The following is a 19,693-nucleotide window of genomic DNA, read 5'->3' as shown; positions in this document are numbered from 1 at the left end:
ATGGCCTTTTCCCACCGAGTTAGACTCCATATTTAGTCATGAGAGTTGTTCTGGGGTGGTGCTGGAGCTCTTCTGTTAACCTTTTTGTTATTCTCATATGACTTCCTTAATATCATGAATGGATTCTCTCTCTTCCAAAGATGCTGCTGCTGATGGTGCCACCATTTCTTGGAAGGAAAATTTTGATTCAGCTTATACTGAGCTGAATGAAATTGGAAGGTAATGACCCAGTTTTCTATTCCTTCGTTCCTGAGCACTTAACAACATCACATCACAATAATGGCTTGCTTTTGTTGTTTGTTTCTTTTACTAAGTGCATTCTCTCTACAGTAAGAAAAAAAAATTAGAATACTTATGTGTATTTTCTATTGTTTTTTTTCTAACTTCTTAAATTGGAGGCTTCATGCAACAATTTTTCAGCCTTTCTTCTTTTCAACCTTTTCTTCAAAGTATAATTTTAGCTGCATCTCTCCAGTTCTGATATGTGGCATTTTCATTATCATTCAGTTCTAAGTATTTTTCCTTCAACGATGATTTATTTCTTTGATCCAATGGTAGTAGAAATGTTTGAAAATTTCCGAATGTATAAGACTTCAACAAATTGTCCTCTTGCTACTGATTTCTAACTTAATTGCATTGTGGTTGAAGAGCATGGCCTACGTGATAGTGATTCTTTGATTTTTGGGAAGACTTACTTTATGAGTAGTAGTGCATGGTCAGTTTTTGTTAAAATGTTCCTGAGAAGGATGTATAATCATTAATTGTTGAGTACTGGTCTCTATATATGTCCATTTGTAAAGCACATTGTTTTATGGACATTTCTAGTTCAATCCCCCTACACACACACACACACCTCTCTCTCTCTCTCTCTCTCTCTCTCTCTCTCTCTCAGAAAAGTGTGTCCTCAAAAATAAAAAGCATAGAAGTATGACTTTTAACAAAATAATGAAACAAAATGTATCACCTGTTCCACAAAATCGATGATGGAAAGGAACAGAAAGGGGGTTTGTCCTTGTATATGCATTAGTCTCTCCAGGTGGTCTGGGTGAGGGAATGTGGTCGTAGGTCTTGCTAGTCACCCACCCACCTGCATATATATATATAAGAGAGCAGTCACTAACAGTGGGCCATTAACATCATCCCCATCCCTGATTGATGACTCTCAGTGAAGCATAAACTTTCCAAAGTGAGGTGGTTGTGACAGAGCTTGTGGAAAGAGCCAAAATGTTCCTTATTCCCATTTTTAAGGCAGGAGTCACAATGTAAATCACTGTCTTTCATTATAGCACCTTTTACCAAACCCCAGCTTTGCTCTGTTTTCCTATCTTCTTGGTGTAGCCAAAAGGCCAATGGAAGTTTATGTGATGTTGATTATGTAGATGATGCTCTTCTAGATACTGCACAGATGTTATACAGAAGTTACCGAACCTAATTCTTACAATGCTGTGAGGTAGTATTTGAGTGGATTTCCAGTGAAGGAAACTCAGGCTCAGGGCATTAAGTAACTTCCCCAAGGTCCCACAACTACTGTGTTTCCTTGAAAAGAGGAGCTAGCTGGACAATTAGCTCTAATGCATCTTTTGAAGCAAAAATTAATATAAGACCTGGTCTTATTTTACTATAAGACCGGGTATAATATAATATAATATAATATAATATAATATAATATAATATAATATAAAATAAAAGACTGGGTCTTATATTAATTTTTGTTCCAAAAGACGCATTAGAGCTGATTGTCTGGCTATGTCTTATTTTCGGGGAAACATGGTAGTAGTGTAGAGTCAGGATTCAAACCCTGGGCTACCTGACTCTAAGCCTGTGCTTGTTTACTAGCATATGTTGTTTCGCATCCAAGCAATTTTTGTCAAACAATAAGCTGTAGTAATTGAAATCTAGTTTGCTCCATCATGTTGAAGTTTGTGAAGCTAGAAATGACCCTAATTATGAGCAAGTCAAACTGATTCTATCACTTGGATACCCCAGTTAATTCCTCCATAAGACATAAATTTGCTGCTGAGAGCCGTAGACTAAGGTATGTTTTACCTAAAAGAGATGGATGTTTTGATATTTCTCAAAGGCGAGATCAATTTTCTGATCAGTTCAAAGCAATCAGTGGTTTTTCAAAAATCTCATCTCCAACAACCTGAAACTTTTCCTTTCTCCTTAATATAGTCCTCATATTTTCAGAAGATCCTTTAAAAATGCAGTATGCTAACAGAATGGAAATAAAACATGTAGATACTTACATGAGACACATGAAAGCTATCTGTGCCAGGGCGATAGAAGTGAGCCAACTTTCTCCATCAGACCTAAAGTTAGAATTCTAAGCCAATATAACTATCTTGTTAAAATTAGTTCTCTTGTAACTGAATATTATAAAAACCATGGAGCAAAAAATAATATCTTCACTCCGATAACCCATCCGTAGAAGCAAAGAGCACGTGAGCATGGCATATTTAACCAGAAATAAACTATATAGGCACCAATGCAGTTTAAAGAAGCCAGAGAGTTATTCCCTGGGAATGCTGACTGGTTAGCTATACAGGATCCAAAAAGGTAGCAGTACCAAGCCTTCAGGTAAAGATAGCAGGTTGAACCGGGCACCTATTTTTACTCCCTCCTGAGACTTCACTAAATCTATAGTAAAGGAATTTTTTAAAGCAGGCACATAAGGATCAGGGCATTGGAAGAAGAGAACAATCAAGTGTTAGATGCAGATAAAACAAGTGAAAGAGTGACAAATGACCTAGGAAATCTAAGAAAACTCAATCCAAATCAGTTGTGGGGTCAAATGAGAGCCAGTATGACTTATAGCAGAGTTCCACAAAGGCTCAGGTACTGGCAGCACTCAGAACCCCTGGAAATAAGGGGAAAGAGGATGCTAAAGTTAGAAGGATTGGCTGAACTCGGGGAGAAAATATATGGCTCCAATCTCCTCCCAGCTTCTGTGTGATTGTCCTTCTCCATCCAGGAAAAGGCTAGAGGTTTATTCTCTGGAAAGGGTAAAACAGAGGGCCTCTGTTTTCGGGGACACAGCCCATTTGAGGGCAGCAGAACCCTATTCCAAACAGGTCGATTATGGGACTTTATGCAAGCTGCATACTGAGGACCCCAGTCCTCTTATCTACACTCAGAGCTTCCAAATAGCGTTTTAGTCCCCCAATTTTTAAAATGAGCCAACTTCTGGTACTGCCAAATGGAGTAAGACCAGTGTAGCCTTTCTCTCCCACTGATTACACCAGAATTCTTAGACAAAATACAAAAAGCAACTATCTGAGGATTCTGAAAAGTAAATAACAAGGAGATCAGGGAGGGAAGCCAAAATTTAAAGAAAGACAAGAACAGTGGCTGGGAGTTTTCTGTTTTTGTATGTTTGTTTGTTTGTTTGTTTTTTCCCCTTTACTTCCTGTCTTCGACCCAAGGGTGGGCCAAATCAGGAAACTGTGTAGCGTGCACAAAGAGGAAAAACTCCAAAAGAAACCCATTTTCTGTCCAAAAGACAGGAAAAAGCAGGTCCCTTTGAGCTGAAGAAAGCAGGGAAATTTCTTTTTGTCCCCCTCTCTTCTTTTTCTCACTGCTTTACCTGAAGGGCATTCATGTGGAACTGCCTGATGGTGCAAAATGCCAAAACTCTGAGGGAATCCCATCTTTCTGACCAGAGGAACCACAAAAAGGGGCCCACAGAGCCAAAGAATGTCGGGGAGAGCTCAGTAAGGAGAGAGCTAAATATTTTTATAAGGGTCATATACAAAGGATTAGGAATTATGTTTTGGACATTGACAGATAACATCATCAATCACACTAGAAGTTAAAAGGCAATAGAATAATTCCTTCAAAACTGTGAATGAAGTTTTTTTCCATCTAGAATTATACCTAGCTAAAGGTAGAATAAGCACATTTCAGATATGCTAGTCTCAAACAACTTATTTCCCATGCACTTTGTCAGAAATGATTAAAGAATGCATTCTGCCACAAAAAGGAAAAATATTCATAGTTTACTAGAGGTTCAGCTGTGAATAGAACTGACAGTTGCAATAATGTAAACACTGAATATTGATTACAATATAATTCTGCTGAGTAGATAGGGGATGGAAAAAGTGGCTAAGTGGTGGAGACAGAGGGAAGAAAGAGACTAAAATCTCATATTTTGGGGTTGTCAACAGATAACTAAAACTGAAAAATCAAGAAGCAACCACACAAAACATACTATATTTAGAGTTATAGAAGTGAATACCTAAATAATCAGCTAAAATGTATTAAACTGGTATATTAAACTGCCTCTAGGGGGAGAAAAATGGGTGGGATGATGGGATACTATTGTTTTTAATAACAAACCTTGTAAAGCTAAATTAAACCACAGTGATGCATAACTTTGATAAACACAAATTTTAAAAAAAGTTAAGATAGCAGTGCCTTGACATGGCCAATAAGTTTAGGAGATCTAGCCTCAGCATTCAAAGTCCTGTGGAAGAAGTGACTTAGAATAATCACACTTATAAGAGAGTACTGTTAAAAACCAGAAAGGCAATTGATTAATTTATGATGTAAAATAGAAGTGTCAGTTTGACCAACTACTTGTTCACTATGCCAAGAATGATGTCTGGTATATAATAGACCTTCAATTAATATTTGCCTAATACTTGTTTTATTAACTAGCGCATTCTGTTCTTTTGGGAAAATCTATAGTGGAAAAAAAATTACTATTATCAGAAAGTTGCTTGGTGAGCACAGAGCCAGGTCAAGGAGTCAGTTAGACAATCTTAGTCATGACCATGGAGTCTGATATATCCACTTCTGCTTTAGGAATGAACTGCTCTTCAGATAATTTACTCCTCTGTTCATGGGTTAAGGCACTTCATGGACAGGCCTTGATGGTGCAGGCTTGTCACCTCTCTGGTCCTGCCTTTCTCTGCTTCCATTGCTAATCAGTTACCCTCTTCTATTTCACTCTCTTACTAACTTCCATAGGGCTACAGCTGAGTCTAGGAGCCATTTTGTTTAATTTATGTATGGTCAGTTTTGTTAGATGTAAACATAGAATGGTGGTTGTATATTTGTTAATGTCCTTGTCAATTAAAGATGCAAACTGAAGTATTTATGGGTGAAATAACATGATATCTGGATTTTGCTTAAAACACTCCAAAAAAAATCGGGGGGCAGGAAAAGAATAGATGAAATAACGTTGGCAAAGTGTTGATATTTATTGAAGCTAGCTGCTTGGTACATAGGACATTTATTGTACTATTCTTCTTACTTTGTGTATATTAGAAAATTTTCATAATAAAAAGATAATAAATATAAGATAAAATTTTAAATTGCCTCTTTAAAAATGTTTTTGAAATTATCATAAAGTAGGATCCCTCCTTCAATATTATTGTTGTTGTTATTGTTGTATTTTATAGAAATAGACTCTATTTAGAAAAGAAAACTGAAACTGTGGTTGATGTTCAAAATGACAGAGAAATATATTGACTAAAAAAATGCAATTAGTTTTTTGCATCTCAAAGAACCCTAAAATGCTAAGGAAGAAAAATGGTGTTTCTGAATGGTAACATTATAATTAAAAATGCAGTCGACCCCCTTGTCTGTGGTTTCACTTTCCACAATTTCAGTTACGCAGTTAACCATGATCCAAAATTATCAAAGGGAAAATTCTAGAAATAAATGATTCATATGTTTAAAATTGCGTGCTGTTCTGACCAGCATGAGAAAAATCTAACACTATCTTGCTCTGTCCCACCCGGAGCATGAATCATCACTTTGTCCAGTGTGTCCACTCTGTGTACACTACCTGCCCATTAGTCACTTAGTAGCCATCTCGGTTATCAGATCAACTGTCATGATATCACAGTGCTTGTGTTCAGGGAACCCTTGTTTTACTTAATAATGGCCCCAGAGCACAAAAGGAGTGATACTGGCAATTCACATGTGCCAAACAACAGCCATAAAGTGCTTCCTTTAAGTGAAAATGTATGTATCTGCCGGTTCAGCATCCACTGTGGGTCTTAGAACACATACCCTGTGGAGAAAGGGGGACTGCTATCCAGTAAATAGGATTCCTAGCAAAATGTTACTGTCAGACCAGTTAAGATAAAATGTCACACACCCTTGAATAAAATAATGCCTAGTTGAGGGCCAGCCGGTGGCTCAGGCGGTTGGAGCTCCGTGCTCCTAACTCCGAGGGCTGCCTGTTCGATTCCCACATGGGCCAGTGGGCTCTCAACCACAAGGTTGCCGGTTCAACTCCTCGAGTCCCGCAAGGGATGGTGGGCAGCGCCCCCTGCAACTGAGATTGAACACGGCACCTTGAGCTGAGCTGCCGCTGAGCTCCTGGATGGCTCAGTTGGTTGGAGCGCATGCTCTCAACCACAAGGTTGCCAGTTCGACTCCCGCAAGGGATGGTGGGTTGCGCCCCGTGCAAATGGCGGCGGCAACTGGACCTGGAGCTGAGCTGCGCCCTCCACAACTAAGACTGAAAGGACAACAACTTGAAGCTGAACAGCACCCTCCACAGCTAAGGTTGAAGGGACAGCTTGGCTTGGGGAAAGGTCCTGGAAGTACACACTCTTCCCCAATAAAGTCCTGTTCCCCTTCCCCAGTAAAATCTTAAATAATAACAATAATAATAATAATACCTAGTTGATTAATGAATCTTGACAAAATGCTTTCTCCTTTATGTTTGCCAGAGGCCGTTTCTCCATTGTAAAGAAGTGCATTCACAAAGCTACCCGCAAAGATGTTGCTGTGAAATTTGTTAGCAAAAAAATGAAGAAAAAAGAGCAGGCTGCCCATGAAGCAGCCCTACTTCAGCATCTGCAGCACCCACAGTACGTCACTCTCCATGACACCTATGAGTCCCCCACCTCCTACATCCTGATTTTGGAGCTGTAAGTACAGGTGTCATCTCTCTAAGGTGTTCCCCAGCTGTTTGGGTTATTTATTGGCAGTTACATTTAATAGTCTTATAGCTTACAAAGTGCTGTATGTAACAGGTATTCTCCCCTCCATTTTATAAAAATGTTATTCCCATTTTACAGATTAGAAAATCAAGGACAAGGAAGATCCTTAAAACTAATTCCTTAAAATTAGGAAATGGAGAAACTGTGACTTGAACCCACATCTCTCTCCCTCTAGTTTTCCTTTTCTTCCTGTTCTAGACTCTTGGACTGGGCAGGAGTTTAGGAAAAGCTATTGACAATAAGCTTATTGACAGGAGTGGAGTTGAAGAGAAAGAGAAGGGTTTGTGCATCAATCCATTGCCATACTATCCCCAGTCTACCACCCAAGAAATTCCTTTTAGGGTGGAACCTTCAAAACGTTCCACTCATTCCAGATTTTCTCAGGACTCAAGCCACCATATTCTTGGCCCCAGAATACATCAGATAAAGCAATAAGGTCACATTCTCCTCACTATTACCCAGACTAAGAACAGAGAACATGCTCAGTGGTTTAGAGAACTTTTACAAAGACTAAAGAAAGTCTTTTCAGAAGTACTGAGCCCTCACAGAAATGGTAGCAGATTGGTGCTGATGAGGCCCTGGGCCTGGAGAGAAGACAGACATTGGCACCAAAGACCAATACTGAACCCATGCTCAGTAGAGGACCACCTCCATTTATAGCTTTTCATGCAGTCTTGCTCTCGTGTGCTTGTCAGTGTGTGTGTATGTGTATGGGGGCCTTGGAAGCAGTAACTTATCATAAATGTATTGATGATGAAAAACAGAAAGCCAAAATGTAAACATCCGTAGACTATATTTTTAAATTGGTTGAAAAGAAACAAGAAGAGATAAATCCAACGCCGTTACTAGTATTGGTAATTTTTGTATGGTACTTAACTTTATACAGTTGTGTAGTGGTTGGTAGATTGTCACTTTGGACTTAATAAATACACTTACAAACAGCTTTTCAGCACCTAACCTGTTTGTTGGGAACTTCCTAACTCAAAAAGCATATTGTTAAAGGTGAGTGATTATTTACAAGTGGCAACCTCTCATACTTGAGTTTCAATAAAAGGTATAGTCCCTTGGCTACCAAGGTGGTACAGCCGACCAGAAACCTCTGCCACTTCACTCTTGCTGCTCACTGTTTTGAAGAAGGTGTTGATGACCAGCCTGCCACAGTGCAATGGAAAGTAGCCATTCTTGGAATGAGAAACCAGGGCTCTAATCCCAGCTCTGTGATTTGGGGCAGTGCACTTGGCTTTCTGGGCCTCGGAGTTCTCATCTGTGAAGTCTGAAGAATTATTCCCATTTCTCAGAGATGTTTCAGGGATTTAATGAGGGGAATATTGGATTGAACTAGTTCCTCAAACATTTACTGAGCACTCAGCTGGGTGCCAACCGCTGTGTAGACCTGGGCCAGAGTGGGAGGAAGAAAGATGAAAAATATTATTCTTGTCCTTGAGGAGTTATAAGTTGAACAAGGAAAACCAACCGCTAAATGAATGATTTCGGTATAGGATGGTAAATGCTAAGACAGAAATGCATATTTTTGGAGAGGGTTGCTGTGAGAACATAGAAAGGTGCTTGGTTGGACTTGAGGTTCATGAAATATTTGTGGAGAGGCAGTGCCTGAGCCAAACCCTGTGCTAAATCTTGGTTACGCCATGACTATGGGTTCCCCATTTGGTAGTTATCCAAATATCTGGTAGAGCTTTTCTCTACCAGGCAACTAAATTTCTGATTCCCTAATCTATGGTGGGGCCTGGGCATCTGCATTATCCAAAAGCTCTAATGGTGAACTTGGTAGATGAGACATTTTTGTCTCAGAGCAGTGCTTCTGTTAATTTCTCCCTTAAGAGCTACAAGAAATCCAGCAGGGTGCATCTAAAAAGCTCAAATCCTTCTCTACTCTATGCTTGCCACTCCCAACCCAGCCAGGGCTCTGTCAGAGGAAGGCAAAGGAGGCCTTCATTGGTCCTAGCTTTTGCTCCTGTCAAGGAAAGTAGGAGAAGAGACCAGTGGAAAGGAACAAGCTAGAGAAGAGATTGAAAACTTGGCCGGGGGGGGTTTCAACTGTTGTTTCTGACTCTGGCTCAGGCTCCTCTGCCTGGGCATTTTCTGGGATGTGCCTTTAACAGCCGCGTGCACATTAGAGCATAACGGCCTGACATCTGGGCATGCTTGCTGAAGAGGGCACAGGGTACTTACTAGAGCACATTGAGCATTTACTGTTGCTACCACGTATGCTTAAATCCCTCATTGTCTTTCTTGATCCTTGTACAATCCTTGCTATTATTATCATTGTTATTATTCTCACTGTAAAGATGAAGAAATCAATACACAGCGTTCAAACGACTTGCTGCAGGCCCCCTGCCTGTAAGTGGCAGAACCAGGATTCAAATCTGGGTCTGGCTGGTTCCTCATACCTTATTCTCAGTACAGTGTTTAAGGTTGGAAAGTTGCTAAAAAGGCAAAGTATTCAGAAAGGAGTCAAGAATGGCAAGGACAAGCTTTGCCTGCTTTCTATTTCTCCCCAACTCAAAATTGACACATAAAAGCAATTTTCAAAACACGTGTGGGGCTGCTTGCAGCCACCAGGTTCTAGTTAATCACAATATTGCTGAACTAGCTCAGGCTCTGTCTCTCTGTCTCTGTCTCTGTCTCTGTCTCTGTCTCTGTCTCTCTCTCTCTCTCTCTCTCCCCTTCCCTTATCTCTCTCTCTCAAGAGTTTCTCTCTTTTGTAACCTAACATCTTAAAGGGATGTCAGAACTTTTACCTTGTGAGCAATTTTAAAAGTAAACAAAACAGAATGAGACTTAAGATTATATAGATTTCTTCCCTTAAGCACACTGCATTTGTAATTGTATGTATGTATGTATGTATGTATGTATGTATGTATGTATTTATTCATTTATTTTAGTTCTGAACATTATACTAACTTTGGGCTCTAACTGAAATATGCAACACTGATCTTTATTTATAAGAAGGAATAGGAGAGATCTTGCAGATGTGTGTGTTATTTTTCTGTTTCTTTACAAATATATCTCCTTTGCTTTTTTCTCCTTATTTTCAGGATGGATGATGGCCGGCTCTTAGACTACCTTATGAATCATGATGAGCTGATGGAAGAAAAAGTAGCTTTTTATATCCGAGACATCATGGAAGCTCTGCAGTACCTTCACAACTGCAGGGTTGCGCATTTGGACATAAAGGTAACATGAAATAGCAACCCTAGCAGGGAAATGGCAAAGTCCAACCTGCCAGTCATTACCCTTAAGGGATGTAAATTCTAATGCATTTTACTTACTTAGATTAGAGTCCTTATGAATATTAAACAGAAGCGAGGTTGTTACCCAATTTAAGTGTGTTATTTACAACTTAATGAGAACACACAAGTCACAATGACATCTGGGATGAGTGAAGGTAGGTAAGCTTTAGCCACCTCACCTAACTTTATAGAAGGAAGCCAATAAATGTCAACCTTTTCATGGTGCTCAAAAAAGAAGTCCCTGTTCTCCAAAACGAATAATTTGTTGTTTTTTCTTGATTCAATGCGGAAGGGATAGTTAAGAAGACATGATGTCTGAAGCAGCACCCAGACTCAGAGTGTAGCTTGCTTTGAAGCCTCTTCTGTACTCTGCCTAGGGAACGTCCCATAGATGATAGGCTTTATCCAGGAATAGCAGAATTGTGTTTGAACTGCTGGAGTCCTACTGGCAGTCAAAACAGAGCGCTGACCCCGCCTTCTCTTCTCCCCGCCTCCTTGCATCTCCTCAGCCTGAAAACCTGCTCATTGACCTGCGGATCCCAGTGCCTCGAGTGAAGCTCATTGACCTGGAGGACGCTGTCCAGATCTCAGGTCATTTCCACATCCACCATCTGCTGGGGAACCCTGAGTTTGCTGCTCCAGAAGTGATCCAAGGCATCCCCGTGTCCCTGGGAACAGACATCTGGAGCATTGGGGTTCTGACCTATGTCATGCTGAGTGGGGTCTCCCCCTTCTTGGATGAGAGCAAAGAGGAGACGTGTATCAACGTATGCAGGGTGGACTTCAGCTTCCCCCATGAATACTTCTGTGGCGTGAGCAATGCCGCCAGAGATTTCATCAATGTGATATTACAGGAAGACTTCCGGAGGCGGCCCACAGCAGCGACCTGCCTGCAGCATCCATGGCTGCAGCCCCACAATGGTAGCTACTCCAAGATCCCCCTGGACACCTCCCGCCTGGCCTGCTTCATAGAACGTCGCAAGCATCAGAACGACGTGCGGCCTATTCCCAATGTCAAGAGCTACATCGTCAACCGGGTAAACCAAGGAACATAGCTGTGGCCCAGCCCTTGAGGTTTCACATGGAAGTGCAGTGTGAACCAAAGCAAAACTGAGTGTGCCTGTAAATAATTATGTTAATCATTTCACTCCATGTGGTTCCCTGGATTGAGAGATGTACTTCTTAAACCTCTCCAGTGGTTAATAAGGGTCTGAGCAGCAGTAAAATCACCTGAAGCCCAGGCAGGGCTTTTCCAGAAGGGTATTCAGAAGAGATAAAGAGGCAGTCACAGAAAGTATTAAAAAGAGTGGCAAGGATAACACAAATATTAGCTGTTACAAAATTTTAATTGTGCATTCCAAAATGAGTGGGTAGCTGGGCAAAATTTAAGCTTACTGTACTGAGTATAAAAAGGTTCCTTCCTTTGCTGAAATTTTAAGCAAAAAGTTCTATTTATGAGAGATGTCATGTATGCCAACTATTCTGGTTTAGACTACTTAGATATAGTTTCTTAATAGGATACACATACATATACGGTAAAATATATCCCATTCAGGTTTCAGAGTTTTATAATATAGAGATATATATGAAATCAATCATAAGATACTGTGAGTGCTCCAGTTAAGACAGTAATTTATTTACTGAAGCATTACATTGTTTTGACTAAGCACAAGTAGACAACATGTTTTTTTAGAGCATTTTATAAATCTTGTATAGAAATCTTTTACCAGAACCTGTGCATTAAGAGAAAGCAACGTTACCCTTTTGCAATCTGTGAATGAGAAGATTTTCCTCTCAGTCACAGGGATTTGACTAACATAGGTTCTGTATATGAAATGCTACCCCCAAATTCACTGGCAGCTCCGAGTTAATCTGGCAGGAAAGCCTGCCAGGAAATAAGTCCAAATGCATACGAGTTGTGGGCTATTTTTAGGTCTACATTTGGTTTGAAATAGGTAGTGAATACAACAGGTACATACAAAAGGGCAAATAGAAACCTTTCCTACAGTTCCTATGAACACTGTAACAACACTTTCTGACGCCTTCTGCTGCTGTAGAATGCAGTCCTCAGAAAGTTGGCCTACTTTATTTCTATCCCCTTATGGAAGCTAAGGGGTGCTCACCAAAAGGAGGCAGCCATATAGGCCTTTTAAAGGCCTGGTCTCAAGTCCTTTTTTGAAGCCATGGAATCAAATCTGATACATCACCCTAATAGATAGAGATTGAGTTTTAACTGCAACTGCAATACCTACCACCACTCAGCCACTGAGATTTTCCTGGGCTGAAAGGACGCACTGCACTTTGAGGCTGACGCTGCTTTCTGGTGTATATTCTCCATACGAGATGATGATGAATTGCCCTTGTTTTCTGCTAGTGGAAAAAACAATTAAACCTGGGCATTTCATGGTTTCTTTTCTTTTTGTATGTGTGTATTTGGAAAGAGTTTTTGTTTTTGTGTTGGTACATGATCCACCCTTTGTTTTCTAGGACATGTTTTGAAACTTGCGATTATGCAAATAATAGTTTAAAAATATAACTCAAGTGTTTGTTCTAATCAGGTTTAATGGCATTGCTTCGCTCCTCTAATAGGATTGAGGGATTAAAATCATGCAGCGTAGATTTTAGAAGAGCGAGCGGCAAGTTTATGAAGGATAAATAGAACTACAAACCCATCTAAATGAAAAAGAATGGTGGAAACTAAGTCTGAACTTTAATATAGAAAAACACTTATACCCCACAGTGGAAATGTAGAATTAAAAATACTCATCTTTCTTTTCCACTGGTTTCAAAGTCAACTTTGTCATCTACCCTGCACTTCATCCCATCCAAGATTATAAATTAATAGATTAGTAGAAAGTTCAAGCAATAAGACTAGATAGCACTTCGTATTTTCAGGATTAACCAAATATGTGGAAACTGACTCAGACTGTATTTGTTTCCTAGTTTTTGAATGGCCCTGGGTCATCAAGGATCCCTTCCTCAGAGCTCTCTCTTGACTAACCCTCCATGTTATTCATTTAAAAACAAATGTATATACAAATGCTTTATGATATAATATTTGACTATTTAAAACATGTTTACTAAACTCTCTTTTAGTAAACATGTCATCATGATGAGACATAGCATATAAGAAGAAAGCCTGGTCCCTAGGGCTTGTCATGAGATAGATTGCAGGCACTGAGAATTCCAGATATCCATATAATATGGCTTGGAAAGTTCTGTGCTGTCCACAGTGGACGGGGATGAAAGAGCCCCTGCTGAGTCTTTTGAGTGCTTATGACCACACAGCAGGTAAGCTGAGTCTCTGCTTGCGAAGGATAGGACCTAGGGCAATGTGCATGGACTGCACAGGAGAGCATTAATAAAATTGTGTGGTGGGGAGGGCAGTGGACAGAATGTTAGACAGAGCCAAAGCGTTTATATCAGCTTTCACAGCAGAGTGGGGAAGGTCCAGATGTGAGGTTGCCTGGAATCTCCCCCAAGGACACTTGTTGGGGAAATGAAGAGACTGGAGAGGGAGGACACAGAAATGAAAAGTAGTATGATTTTGTTCCCTGGAGCCAAAGTACAATCATTAGAGTAGAATGAATTTAATAGAGGCCCAAAGAGAAAGGAGGTATATTTTATATAGTTTGGTAACTGAAGGAAACTGGCAGGGAGTCTCCCTGTCTGCAAAGCTCTTGGTCCCTCCCAATAGGGATAAGTAGCAGTCCTGGTTCCAGAATTCTCCATAGCAAGTTGGAAATAACAAGGAATCCCAGAAGATGGGGCTGGGAAATTTGTACTTCAGGTTGCTCTGTGGGCAACGGTGGTGAGGGATGAAGGACCAGGGACCACTTTCTTGTACCTGTTTTAGAAGACATATTTATTCCTTTGTGATAGAGAAGAGAGGAGAGAAAATAGTCCACTTCTGTAATTATGGTGGTGTTTGAAATGGAAACTTAACTAGGAATTAGTGACAGTGAACTTCCAGTTGAAATGGGAAAAACAAATGTTGGTTAAAGTCACAAGTTCTTGCTTGGCTTATATTCCTTGCATAGGGTTTTAGGTTTTTGTTTGTTTGTTTTGCAAAAGTGGGATGGAGAAAGAAGGAAAAAATCAGGGACAACCCATAATAATTTTTAAAAGGTATAATGATGTATTGCATCTTTTACATTTGTTTCAAGTAAATAGATTTATATCCACTTGCAGCTGAATGTGGGAACATTTTTAAGAAAAATACTATAAAATTGACGGGTGTCCTTCAGATCTCTCACAGCCATAAACACTCTTGGGGGAGGAGGAAGCAGAGGACTAGCTGGCTTCACTGCTTTGTGGTTCACAAAGCTTTTATAATAGTAGTGCCTTTCAGAGGGAGGATGGGAGATAAAGAAGTTCATTGTATTTAGATTGACTGATATTGCAGCATTTTTCCTTTGTTTTAGAATATCTTTTCAATGGAAACATCTGAATATAGGGTGAGCCTAGGAATTACTGTTTCAATCTCAGCTATTCCTGATTCGTCCTTTCTTACAGAAAGTCTGCTTTTTCTGCCCCAATTATCCCCATTGTTAAAATGGGAGTTGGGGGGACAAGAGGGAAGACATTCATTTCATAGGACTGTTGGAAGAATACCTTAGTTGGGATGTCTAGAAAATACTTTGGTATTTTTTTTAAAGTGCTACACACTGCCAGTGCTAAGAATTTTATTGATAGTAACTTTAAACATTCCAGGTTTTTAATATTCATGTCTTTAGATACCATTTGCAAACTCATGAGAATAAATTCCGTAAATTGATTTTAATTGGAAGTACTAGGTGCTCTTTGTCTAACTGTGATTTGGTCTTAGCCTATAATTTTGATCATTGAAAAGCTCGTCTACAGACAAAGGTTAGGAGAGATGACTGAAGTCTTATGTCGATAAACTGTTTTCGCCAGTGTTTCTTAGGGCAGCCACAAAGAGTGAAAGGCCCTCCGAAGCAACCACTACTCTCTTCTCAAGCCTTCTGCTCTGGAAAAATTGACAGACAAGAACCCAAACAGCCACTTTCCTCACTGGGAAGGCAAAAGTGAAAATATTTTCTAATATCACAACTCATTTCTTCACAATCTCACGGGTATCTATGATAAGAGACAAATTAAATGCACGGGTGTAGAAATGAATAGAACTGTTGGTTTTGGGAGGAAAAACCTTGGTTTCTTTTTTTTCTTTTTTTCTTTTTTTTTTTTTTTTCAGATAATCAGGTGTTTCAGGAGTAGCATATTTGCTTTCCTATAGTCTCCAGGATTTAGTGCCCGTGAATTCATCATTACTTTTTTCTTGCCTATGTGGAAGAGCATGGAGGCTTAGATTTGTGAAAATATGAGGGGGCAAATATGTTATAAAGTAGATGGTGGTTATTTCTGTGTATTAACTAAATCTTTGTCCCATGAATTTGATAGAGGAGGGAATATTTCACACGCAAGGTGTGTGTGTGGGGGGGCTCTGTAGTAAAGTACAAACACAGCTTCCCTGCTCAGTTTTGAGGAATGTTAACCTATTCCCTTCTCTCCTGTATAGCATCTCTGTGGAGTCTAGCTTAGACAAACACAGTATGTGAGCTTTCAGTGGATTTATTTGTATTATGTTTTTTCTTAACTATTTAAAATCTAGGGATCATTTGGAAATGATTAAACCTGGGGCAGAGTTAGAAAAGATAAGGTTTATACACACACGATTAAAAAAGGGGAGCTACTATGTTAATATTCATTTTCTAAAAACTATAAGGCTCTCGTTGTTTCATTAATTCTAGAGGGTTAAAAAGGGCTGAAATTTGTCCATAGCGCTAGATGTTTAGAAAATATTATTCATGTCAGAAATCTATACAGAAATAGAATGCAGAAATATCATAGGCCATATTTTCTATGAAAGGCATTTCTTCCTCATTTTTAATATATATAGAAGTTAGAGGAGAGGAAAAAGCGATTACTCTAAGACAAATATTCATCTTTAAGGGACATTTATGGAAAACCTGAAATTAATACTCATAGGCTATTGTGTTTTCCTGTCAGCCTGTTTGCTGGGAGCTTCTAACCTGTGGTCAGATTTAATTTCTATTCAAATGATCAAGATTGACTATTTATCCAGATAACTGTTATTTTGGATAGTGAGGACAGCTGAGAAAAGGGAGGGTGGTGGAAAAACGAGCAAATAAATTCTTGGAGTCACGACTCCTGAGGCTCACTTGAAACGAGCTAATTTGCTAGCCCACAAACAGCTAGCATAAGCGCTCCACCAATGCCTGACTTCTATCAAGAAATGAATCCACATCCTGGAGTATTATGGGAACTGTTACTGTGATCTCAAAGACTGGTTATAAATTTGAAGTTAATAAACATACATCTTCTCTTACTAACTTAAGCCATATCTGTCATCTCCATGTCTGATTTTTTTGACCCTGGTGCTTTTACTTCTATTTCTGCCAAACTCCGGTCTACTCTATAGGGAAGGTGAATAAAACTGGTAGTTAGGACAAACATGAAGACTGTGAAAAAACTATACATATTCTTTGGACTGAAATCCTAGTCAGAGAACGGTAGTGATTAAAGTGCAAACTGTTGGAAAATATGGATATATGTACATCTGTACATGTATATAGTGTATAATATGTATGTATATGTTATTGCTCATATGCAGAAATCTATCCATTTGAAGACAGCCCAGGTGGGTCAATTTCTCTATTGGAAAACCATTCAGGGTCATTCAAAACCATTAGGGCTGATGGGTAGAGTTAGATTCTACTCATTTAGGAATTATTTGCTGTTTTTTGAAGGTCACAAAACCAAATAAACAAAGCCTGAAACATAATGGGGCCATCATTTGGGTTATTCTGCTTATCTGGAGTCAGAAGTATCTTTATATTTGAATTATTAACAGTTGGTTTACAAACTGCATTGGCACCTCTTGGTTTTGAGTGACCCCTCCCCACCAAATCTTTTGAGAGTTTGAGGTGGGCTTCTCTGGTCATTCAGATAAAGGGCCTTATCCATACGTGGACAGGTTTCCCCATAGGGACCATTACACATATACATATAAGTGCATACTTCCATCAGGCTTGTAACACTTGATTTAAAATCACTCCACAGTATTGATAAATAGCTCTATATTTTCAAGGTGCAGAAGAATTCCACAGCCTTAATTATTTCAGTGTCTTGCTGGTCTGCCTTAAGTGTATCTTCTGGGTTTTGGTTATCTTATTATTTTTTAAATTTTCTGCAGTTGTTCATTTTGTATGCACACGATGTCATTTTGTAAAGGTAGGTTGTAAATATTTTATTTGTAAGTTAAATTCACTCACGTGTAATGTTGTAAAGTGATGACCTGCTGTCTTGTTCTTACTACAGTAAATGTTATGGATGAAACTTCAAAATGTACATCTCACAAGTTATGCATTCCTATAAATATACTATACTAAAGATCTTATTTCTGGTAGTCTCTTTTTTTTCCCCTAATTAAAAACTTTATTTCTAAAAAGAGTAATTTTTTTCTCTTTCCTCATATGAAAGCTTTTGACAACGTAAAAATATTGCATTATTATTACAACACTTTTTGTCCAGTATTTTGGAAAGAAAGCAACAACTCTGTAGCCTGGAGAAGTATTCTAAGGCATTTCTCTATTCAAAAATGCTGAATAAGGCCTCAGGTGTGCATTGTTAACTTCATGCTGGGGTTTCATGTGGCAACTTCCTTAGCAAACGGACAGGCTATTTGGGATGGATCTCACTAGCTTATGCATCATAGAGTGGACTTGAAGATCTGGATTAGCTTTTGCAGACCTCATCAGGCTTTGAGAGTCTGCATAGGCCACCTAAGTGTAAAAAAGACTGATTCATATTACACTGTCATTTGCTGAGAATGTTAGAGATTGAAGTGTTGTGATTAGCTTATTTTGTCAATAAGAACAAAATGTTTTAACAGTTGACTTCTATTTCATCAAGATTTTACTGCATTTATTTGAAATGAGAAATCACGGTCAAAGCATGGGCTCTTCACACTGGCTGGTCAGCACAATCTCTTCAGAGAAAATACAGACATACATAGAAAATATAAAAGAAAATCAGAATCAATTTGATGAGTGACAATCATTAGCCCTATGCTTTTCAGTATTATTTTCCTTAAGTATTGCCTTTTTCACACGATGGGAATTCCCCCCCTGATCTATTTGTAAAGACCAAATATGCTTGGATTTTCAGATTGGCTAGCAAGGTTTACCCTCCTGGATAACCCTGACACAGATAAATTTATCTTCTTCTACTCTTGTCCCTTTTTCCTCATCTGCTGTACACTTACTACGTGCGAAAGACTTGAGCTACGCAAAGCAGAATAAACATACGTCCTCTTTCAGGTAGTGTTGTCACGCAGCATTCTAGCCGACTGTCCCCTCGTACCTTTCCCTAAGGAAAGAAGAGTCTGTGAGACTGTGCCTTCTTGGGACTTTGCTTCATGTTTACACCTCATGTCTCTCTGTCCGGTCCCCAAAAGATGGTTTGCCAGCCAAGGACGGGTAAGATTTCTCACGTGAGGAACAACCTAAGACAGGTGGAACCGTGTGGGGACCCCCAATGAGCTACTATGGAAAATACGGGAAGGAGCATTGCCTCCCCTTCCCCCTGCTTAAAGGAAGCCACTGCTGACACTGGCTTTCCCTCTCACCTGATTGTGAGAGAAGTTAGGAGAGCGATAATATCAGCGCTCACTGTTTAGCTCAACAACAAAGTTTTATCATGAGACACCCCCAGGAGGGTACACACCTTAAATAAGTCATCATAGGACTTTCTGTTCTGGCTGTTTGCAGATGGGGATAATTGGATTAAACCACCTTTGTGATATGATGGATGAGTTTCACAGACCATAGATAATTTTCACTCCCTTGTAGAATCAATAAAAGCCACCAGTCGGCCTGAATTGCGCTCCAGTCTTTCATGACTGTGAGACCTTGGCCCTCTGAGATTCAACTGCATTAAGTCTCTGTTTCTTTCTTTCTTAAAACTTAACCTAACGCCGCCCCTTCTCGTTCCCTCACTGCCCATGTTGCGCTGGATGTGACATGACTGCTTAGAGCTGTCGGAGGAGGTAAGGAACCTGCCAAGCGCGTTATAGACCCGTGTGCAAACCACTATGACATTGTCATGTGACGGATGCCATGAAGTTAAAAGAACTGAGAAGAGTACTTACACTCTGTTTGGAGAAACGGGGGAGGGGAAAGGGGCGTGGCTAATAACAGGCAAATAACGACACGCTTGGCCAAAGAGTAGAGAAAATTAAGAGGACACTAAGCTACAAAAAGTGGGCAGGATTTATACAAACTCTCTTGAAAGGCTTGACTTCACGATCTTGGAGTCGATCTAACTATTCGGGACTTTAAACTCCATCGATGCCATCCAGACACAGCCAGCAGTAGCATAACCCTTGGGGCACATGTCGCTACAGCCACTGCATCCTCGCTACAGGATCCAGAGCCG

At 39.7% G+C, this 19,693-nt stretch overlaps 1 protein-coding gene and 1 long non-coding RNA gene across 15 annotated transcripts in view; one reads left to right on the top strand and one right to left on the bottom strand.

The window, feature by feature from the left end:
* KALRN (kalirin RhoGEF kinase) overlaps positions 1–17,654 on the top strand; it is a 617,732-nt gene extending 600,078 nt beyond the window's left edge. For all 14 annotated transcript variants that reach the window (XM_019738972.2, XM_019738955.2, XM_019738953.2 and 11 more), the window contains 4 exons: positions 141–219; positions 6,690–6,890; positions 10,019–10,157; positions 10,723–17,654. In XM_019738972.2, the coding sequence (XP_019594531.2) occupies positions 141–219; positions 6,690–6,890; positions 10,019–10,157; positions 10,723–11,268 (965 nt within the window). In that variant the 3' untranslated portion in view covers positions 11,269–17,654. The remainder of the gene's footprint in view (positions 1–140; positions 220–6,689; positions 6,891–10,018; positions 10,158–10,722) is intronic.
* A 500-nt stretch (positions 17,655–18,154) lies between these two features.
* On the bottom strand, positions 18,155–19,622 carry LOC141571160 (uncharacterized). Its single transcript, XR_012495869.1, has 3 exons — positions 19,407–19,622; positions 18,522–18,625; positions 18,155–18,245 (listed from the first exon to the last, which is right to left on the bottom strand). It is a non-coding gene; the product is annotated as an uncharacterized LOC141571160 (long non-coding RNA).
* Between the last annotated feature and the right edge of the window lie 71 nt (positions 19,623–19,693).

Source organism: Rhinolophus sinicus, linkage group LG01 (genome assembly GCF_036562045.2).
Source record: "Rhinolophus sinicus isolate RSC01 linkage group LG01, ASM3656204v1, whole genome shotgun sequence".
Classification (NCBI taxonomy): domain Eukaryota; kingdom Metazoa; phylum Chordata; class Mammalia; order Chiroptera; family Rhinolophidae; genus Rhinolophus; species Rhinolophus sinicus.
The sequence above is the reverse complement of the archived record's forward strand: the minus strand, read 5'-3'. Positions and strand labels throughout refer to the sequence as shown.